Raw genomic sequence first — 7,995 nt, forward strand, 5'->3', positions numbered from 1 at the left:
ATTCTTAGTGTGTCAATGTTTTATGGAATGTGAACTGAAGCTTCCGTTCCTTTTTATATTTTGTAGAATGAATGTACCGTTTGTTCAAGTGTACCAGAACTCTCAATCCTAGCATGCTAGTGCCTAGGAAATACGTACTGATTGTTCTTTGCTTTTCCTGTTGCAGTACTCAGTAAATTTCTAACTACTATTAGCACGATGCTGTTAGTAGTGAATGTTGTCCTCAGCTGAAACTTAGTCTTTTTAGTGTTCTTTTGAAACTAAAAACTGATTTCTTAGTGTGCTAGTACTACCGTAAATGTCTAAGCTGTACTGAGCGTCCAAGTCTACTATTTGCTATTGTCCTTAGTTAGTCTGCCACTGTTTTTTTTTGTGAAAATATCCATGTGTGATTTTTGTTTCTCCATGACTAGTGCTGCGTGGCAGCCATCAAGTTTCAACTTCTACCTACTTCAACTTCAAATTATGGATCAACAAACTAGGAAGCTAGCAAACTTGTTGAACGACATAAGCAAACGATGTACTTGATAGACATAGGCAAACTTGTTCAAACCCTGACACACATAACATAAGGTTAAGGACAGACAGAAGTGCGAGCAACACGAATACAGACTTTCATGCATCTTCATCCCGCGAAGCTGCAGTGGTAGTAGGGGTCAGCCTCCTGCTCTTTTGAAATATCCCAACCTGTCACGATGTTGTCGATTGTCTTCCATGACTTGTACGTGGCGTACGCATCTATTCCTGCGTACGTGATAAAGTTGTCTGGCAGCGGGCTCGTCCCCCACAATTTGTGGTCTGCCTTGTCCATCTTCTTCTTCATGCCGCTGTAGAATGGGTGGATTACGCTGCCTGCATCATCGGCCAAGGAGTCGTAGTATTTGTCGGTCTTTGGATCTTTCCACTTGCGCTGCATGTCGATGAAGTTGTTGGGGTTGATCTCCAAACCAGACTTGTTCAGCATCCGCTTGTTACCTCCAATGCTGAAACCGACAAATGTGTACAATTTCTCCTCCTATAGGAAGTCTTTGAGGCGCTTGGGCCTGCAAGGGGGGAGACACACATTTAAAGATTAGTCTTCTTTTTTGAAGATTTAATTCTTCTGCTTTTTGGTTTTACAAGCGATAATCCATGAGGTAGATGCTTATATAGTATAAGTCATGGATGAATGTAGTTTAGAAACTAGTACACAAAGTCCTGAAATTAAATTCAACTACACCATGTTATTTTTCTTTTTTGCTATCTTTAGTGCTTCACCAAATTCAAGAATCATTTTTACCAGATTCAATGATATATGTGCTGCTTGATTCAAGTTTAGTTTTCTTTTTTGTTTAATAAAAGACCTATACCAGTGCTTGATACATCTCTGTGCATCAATTCTATATCAAGTTCAGAAATTAATTTGAGAAACATGTGCATCAAGATATGGACCTATACCACTTCACCAAACATCTTTTAATACATCAATTCTATAAACTATACTAGTGCATCAAGATCAGAATCTATGCTAGTACATCAAGTTCAGAAATTAATTTGGTGCATCAAGTTCAGAATTCTATAAACATTTTCCAGATGCTAATCTGGTGAAACAATCCACTTCACAGCTTCAGAAATGCATGTTACTTGAGAAACATGTACTCGTGCATCCACTTCACAAACTATAGTAGTTCATCTAGTTGGGAAACAAGTTTAATGAAGTTTTTAGTGAGTAGTACTAGTACAACAGATGAATGAACAGTTGTATGGGTTACCATTTTGTGGCTACTGCGATGTGGTACACCAAGCAGAGTTCCTCGACGCACAACTGCAGGACTGCCGCCATCTGTGGAGGTTCATCGTCGCTGGTGTACTCCACATCAACTCCGATGAAGCTCGGATACAAGCCGCCGCCCTTCATCCTGAGCCTGCTCATCACCTTGTCGGCCTTGTCTGGTTCGCTGGTGCAGATGATCTCCAGCGTCTCCTTGCCGTGGAGCCCAACCTCTGTAAGGGTTCTCATGTACTCGCGCTTCTCGCCAGGGACGTGAACATCGACGAGGTTGCTGCTCTTGTCCGACGGCTCACTATGATGACGCTTGGCGAACGGTTCCTCCGCCATCGCCTTCCTCCGGCGACTGTGTGCAGTGGAGATTGAAGCGGCAATGGTGGTTCTGTGAATGAGGCAGAGATGGAAGACAATGGGGTATTTTGCAGTGCGTCGACGGGGATGTGTGGGAGGCGGTTCGTCGGGGGCGTGGGTGTGGTGGTCGTGGGGGTCCCCGTTTGCAGTCCCTTGTGGCAACCTCTCAGTGGGTGGCGCGGGTGGTGGCCTGGAAGAAGCAACCGTCCAAGTCAAAGGGTTTTTACTGTTGCACTGACTAGTCTTGTCAAGTTGTACTTATGATCTGCTAAATCCCACTTGCACGTCTCAGGGGTGGTGATGATGGCATTTTGCACTGTTTAGGTGACGTATGCTTTGTGAAGTTTTTCCGTGTGGATGTTAAGTATTGTTTTTCCACTGAAGTCTTATAGACTAGTTTATCTCAAAACATTTTTCAGTGCCCTGGGAGTTGTTGCTCAAAACTGGTACTTATTTTATTTTCATCTATACTAACCTAAGTTAGGCCTTTATAGTTTTTGTATTCTCATTTGTGTGAACTGAAATGTAATTTCATACAACGTGTGGTTTTGAAATTTGCTGTCACAATGGTGTGAGTGGCCTGACTGATCCTGCTTTTTAGTACTAATGTCATATGTATGTCTGAACTGAGTTTTTTTGTTTTTTTGGGTGGGTTGGGGGATTGAGATTATTTTACAACCAAATCGTTCGTTGAGGTGTGGACAGATTTTATATAAATAAGAAATTTAGCAAAATTGACAGATAAATTCTGTTTGAACTTCTTGCATTTTAGTAGTTGTAGTCAGAATTTATATAAATAAGAAATTTATCATAATTGACAAACATTATATATTTGAACTTCTTTTATTTTAGTAGTTGAACTTGTCAGAATTTATATAAATAAGAAATTTAGCATAATTGACAAACATTATATGTTTGAACTTTTTGCATTTTAGTAGTTGAACTTGTCAGATTTTATATAAATAAGAAATTTAGCATAATTGACAAATATTATATGTTTGAACTTTTTGCATTTTAGTAGTTGAACTTGAAAGTAATATTTAATTCGGTTTTTTAAATTATGTACATTTAACAGATAGGCTATTAAGTTCTCTTCTTTTTAGAGGTTCGTTGTTTTTGTATCATATTTTCTCCTTTTTTATCATCCGTGGTTCAGAGCTAAAATTATTTTTATTTATATTTTTCGTATTTAAAGTTATTGCCTGCGAACTGGTATTTGAATTTATATATTTTCAGTTTCGAACATTTTTCTTGTAGTTTATATTTCTTTGCCCCGCCCTCTGGTTTGTTTAACTAGGCTTATTGGTGGGGTGTTTGTAGACGATGCAGGCTATTGGGCCGTTTTCCGGCCCAGATAGCTCGTCCGCGCGGCTGTGCAGTGGGCGTGCACATGCGCTCTGGGTTTAGTCCCACCTCGCTAGTCGAGGGGGCTCTGGACCTGTTTATAAGCGTAGCCGAGGCTCACTGGTCGAACTCCTCTGAATACTTACCTGAGCGCTTATACACGGCGCTCGCTCTCTCTCATGACCTGTGGGCCCTGGTCGGCGGGCCCTGCGTTGTGCAGATAACTAGGGATTCGCCCACGGGCTCGAGTTCAAGTATCTAGCAGCGTCAGGGCCTGCGCGTGACCTTGAGCGGTCAATTTTTTTCTTTTTTTTGAATCTAGTACTTGACTCCACCTGTAACTTGGACTGATACTTTTTGTTTTGGTTCTTGTCAGTTTTGTGTAAGTGTAATCTTTTTCATTTGAGTTTTTTGCCTTCTTTTTTGTGTTTGTTTTTGCGATTATTCTCAAGGGTCTTCTGGTGTCATTTTCAGAACTATGGTACTTGCCTCATAGTAGCGCTTATGTTCTTAGTCTGACATTTTTTTGGGTGATTATGGACTGATGCTTCTTTGTACTTTTTATTGTAGTAAGTTTGTACTGTCCGATCAAGTGTACTAGTACTGTCATTCTTAATCTGCAAGTGACCAACATAAGTGTGTGCTGATGCTTCTTAACTTTTTCTGTTTGTAGTACTTGTTAATTTTCTAGCAGCTACATATGAATGAGAACACAACATGAAGTACTAAGAATTTTTGCTTCAACTTTTGAAGCGTTGTTAAGCAACTCAAATTGTGCTGATTGTTTTCAACGTTATGTTTTCTATACAATACTGAATCGAAACTACACATGGAACAACATTGTGTGATTAGTTGCTTCATAACTAGTACTTTAGAGCAGCCACAAAGTTCCATTCAGAAGCTACTTTTGAATTTGAAATGATGGATTAACAACATACGAAGCTACCAAACTTATATAATGAGATAAGCAAAACATTGTACTTGATGACATAAGTAAACTTGTTCAACCATGACAAGCACGACATAATCATACTGGTTCAACCCAACAAGAGCAAACTACTAATTTGAAACAACAAGATAAAAGGCAAGCACAAGCGGAAGGAAAACGAAGGCAGGCTCTGATGTATATCTTCATCCCATAAAGGGGCAATAGGGGCGGTCGTAGAAGTTGTCATCCTGCTGCTCTTTTGCAAATTCCGAACCATCTATGATGTAGTCGATTATGATCCATGGCTTGTACATGGCGTACGCATCTACTCCTGTGTACTCGATGAGGTTGTCTGGCAGCGGGCTAGTCCCCCGCAGTTTGTGGTCTTCCTACGTGTTGATGTTCTTCTTCATGCCTTTGTAGAATGGGTGGATGACGCTGGCTGCAACATCAGTCAAGGAGTCGTACTCTTTTCCGGTGTATGGAACTCTCCACTTGCGCTGAATGTCGATGAACTTGTTGGGGTTGATCTCCAAACCGGGCAACTTCAGCTTCTCTTTGTCGCTTTCAATGCTGAAACCGGCAAATGTGAACAACCTCTCATGCTGCAGCATGTCGTTCAGGCGCTTGGGCCTGCAAGGGGAGAGCCATTTTGAAAATTAGCATTACTTTGATGTTTGAATTATTCATTTTTTTGTTTTACAAGCGATGAATCCATGAAGTAGTTGTTTATGTAGCATAAATAATGGATGAATGTACTTCAAAAACTAGTAAACAAAGTTCTGAAATTAAATTCAAGTACATCATGTTATTTTTCTTTTTGGATTATACATAGTTCGAGTCAATGTTGTATGTGCTGCTTTAGTACTAGTTTAGTTTACTTTTGTTCAATTGGACAACACATAACCAGTGCTTCACCAAGTTCTTAGTTTTTTTGCTTACGAAACTAACATTAGACCAAATTCAGAAAATACTTCACTACATCAAGTTCAGAAACATGAATCCATGAAGTAGATGCTTATATAGCATAATTAATGGATGAATGTACTTCAGAAACTAGTAAACAAAGTTCTGAAATTAAATTCAAGTACATCATGTTATTTTTCTTTTTGGATTATACATAGTTTCAGTCAATGTTGTATGTTCTGCTTTGGTACTAGTTTAGTTTACTTTTGGTTAATAGGATAACATATAACCAGTGCTTCACCAAGTCCTTAGTTTATTTTCTTATGAAAATAACATTAGATCAAATTCAGAAAATACTTCACTACATCAAGTTCAGAAACATCTTTTTAATACATAGAGTACATAAAGTACACTATTGGATCAAGTTCAGAAACTACACTAGTCGATCAACTTCAGAAATTAATCTTCCGCAAGATTTTCCAAATAGCAATCTAGTGCATCAGGTTCAAAAATACATTTATAGTGTATCTACTTGAGAAAATGCAGTAGTGCATCCACTTTTCACAAACCACACTAGTACATCTAGTTGGGAAACAAGTTTGATGAAATTTTCAGGATACAGTACTAATAAAACAGATAAACCAAACAGGGCAAATGAGTAGGATGGCTCACCATTTTTTGGCCGCTGCGATGTGGTACACCAAGCAGAGCTCGTCGACGCACAACTGCAGGACTGCTGCCATCTAGGGAGGTTCATCTTCGCTGGTGTACTCCACACCAACACCGACGATCGTACGACGCTGGCCGGAAGCCTTCTTCCAGAGCCTGGAGATCACCTCGCCGGCCTTGTCTGGTTCGCTGGTCCAGACGATCTCCAGCGTCTCCTTGCCGTGGAGCTCAACCCATGTGAGGGTTTTGGTGTACTCGCGCTTCTTGCCGGGGACGTGAACGTCGACGAGGTTGATGCTCTTGTCCGACGGCTCGCCATGATGACGCTTGGCGGACGGTTCCTCCGCCATCGCCCTCCTCCGGCGGCTGTGGGCTTGGGAGAGATAAGTTTGTGGTTTGTCTGCAGTGGAGATGGAAGGGGCAATGATGGTTTCTGGCAATGAGGCAGAGATGGAAGAGAAAGGGGTATTTTGCAGTGCGTTGACGGGGATGTGTGGGAGGCGGTTCGTGGGGGCATGGGTGTGGTGGTCGTGGGGGTCCCCGTTTGCAGTCCCTTGTGGCAACCGCTCAGTGGGTGGCGTGGGTGGTGGCCTGGAAGAAGTAACCGTCCAAGTCAAACGGTTTTTACTGTTGCACTGACTAGTCTTGTCAAGCTGTACTTATGATCTGCTAAATCCCACTTGCACGTCTCAGGGGTGGTGATGATGGCATTTTACTGTTGCACTGATCCGTCTTGTCAAGCTGTACTTATCAGCTGCTTATCCCACTTGCACGTGTCAGGGTTGGTGATGATGGAGGTTTCTACTCCTCTACTGTGGGTACTTGGACTGGTGATTGAAGTGTAATTGAACTTACCGAATACTAGTGAGACTATGTGTGTCATGCTAATGTTTTTTAAAACAATTTTTGTATTTTTAAAGGATTGTTTATATCAAGATAATTTCTGAGTATTTTTTACAGACAAATTAAATTTTCATCAGTACAAGATGTATTATATTCGCATTTTGGTTGAGGTAATTATTTTTTTGTACTGATGGTCTTTCTGAACTGGGACTGGCAGAAGCAGATATAGCTTGTTTTTTCAAACGGTGTTTTTTTGAGGTGTTCACGGGTGTGTTTGTTTTACTATGCCTTTGTACTGACGATTGAGAATTATCAGTACTGATGTACTATAAGAGTTTAAATTTTCCTTAACATATTTTTGCTGAGTTACTCGTCGACAGTAGTGTTGGCGTTACATAAATCCAGATAAGTTTTTTGAAATGTATTTGTGACTGCATTCAAAAGGATTATCAAATGGTTTACATAATAATGTCACTTGTCCAACTGGCACAAATCACAAATTATATCTTAACTATAGTACTGATCGAGAAATCGATGATATTGCTAAATAAGTTTTGGTAGCGACAGTGTTTCTGATATGTTTCCTCATTGGGTACCGAGGCAACTGAGAGTACAAGCTTATTTTTCAGTTGACGCAGCAGCATGTCAACTTTGGATTGTTCAGTCTTGAGCTCCTCCTAACTGGCCCCGAATGTTGTCCCTTGTTGGCGTCCTTTCCTGGTTGAGCCTTGGCAGCTTCTTCGTCAGTTTCAGTTTCCTCGTCCCCAACACTGTCATCTTCATTGTCTTCGTCTGATTGGCAGTCATTCTCGTCAAACTCTTCTTCTTCATCCTCTTCTTTTGATTTTTTGGAACTCTGTATCTTGCCCTATTTCTGTTCAGTGCCACTGACCTCCTTGCCCACTTTGCACGTGCGGGCATTATGTCCGTCAGTTCCCCCACACTTGCGGCAAGTGTAGGTGTTACGTGTGTCATCTCCATTGGTAGAAACCTGGGCAGCTCCAATCTGCTTGTGCAGCGTTTGCTTGTTGACAGTGGCATCTGTGCGGAGTGGGCATGTGCGGTAATTATGGTTGCTCACGACGTTGCAGAATCCGCATGCCCTTATCCCGAGAGGTTTGCCGTCCGGGCCAAATTCCACGCATCTGATGGGGCGTGGCAGCTTTTTGGCTGCTGCTTTCGCTGC

At 41.2% G+C, this 7,995-nt stretch overlaps 2 protein-coding genes across 2 annotated transcripts; both read right to left on the reverse strand.

Annotated features, from left to right (window-relative positions):
- Nucleotides 1-625: 625 nt before the first annotated feature.
- LOC141021715 (uncharacterized) lies at nt 626-2,098 on the reverse strand. Its single transcript, XM_073497572.1, has 2 exons — nt 1,752-2,098; nt 626-983 (listed from the first exon to the last, which is right to left on the reverse strand). The coding sequence occupies exons 1-2, from the start codon at nt 2,096-2,098 to the stop codon at nt 626-628; spliced, it is 705 nt and encodes a 234-aa protein (XP_073353673.1).
- Nucleotides 2,099-4,780: 2,682 nt separating this feature from the next.
- Nucleotides 4,781-6,040, reverse strand: LOC141021716 (uncharacterized). Its single transcript, XM_073497573.1, has 2 exons — nt 5,970-6,040; nt 4,781-5,024 (listed from the first exon to the last, which is right to left on the reverse strand). The coding sequence occupies exons 1-2, from the start codon at nt 6,038-6,040 to the stop codon at nt 4,781-4,783; spliced, it is 315 nt and encodes a 104-aa protein (XP_073353674.1).
- Between the last annotated feature and the right edge of the window lie 1,955 nt (nt 6,041-7,995).

This window comes from Aegilops tauschii, chromosome 4, assembly GCF_002575655.3.
Source record: "Aegilops tauschii subsp. strangulata cultivar AL8/78 chromosome 4, Aet v6.0, whole genome shotgun sequence".
Taxonomy (NCBI): Eukaryota; Viridiplantae; Streptophyta; class Magnoliopsida; order Poales; family Poaceae; genus Aegilops; species Aegilops tauschii.

What these genes read in the sequence shown, in the direction of transcription:
- LOC141021715 (XM_073497572.1), bottom strand. Translation starts at nt 2,098, where the DNA reads ATGGCGGAGGAACCGTTCGCCAAGCGTCATCATAGTGAGCCGTCGGAC. An exon ending in ATCGCAGTAGCCACAAAATG is followed by an intron (nt 984 to 1,751) that starts GTAACCCATACA and finishes TGTCGGTTTCAG; the next exon opens with CATTGGAGGTAACAAGCGGA.
- LOC141021716 (XM_073497573.1), bottom strand. Translation starts at nt 6,040, where the DNA reads ATGGCAGCAGTCCTGCAGTTGTGCGTCGACGAGCTCTGCTTGGTGTAC. An exon ending in ATCGCAGCGGCCAAAAAATG is followed by an intron (nt 5,025 to 5,969) that starts GTGAGCCATCCT and finishes CTCCCCTTGCAG; the next exon opens with GCCCAAGCGCCTGAACGACA.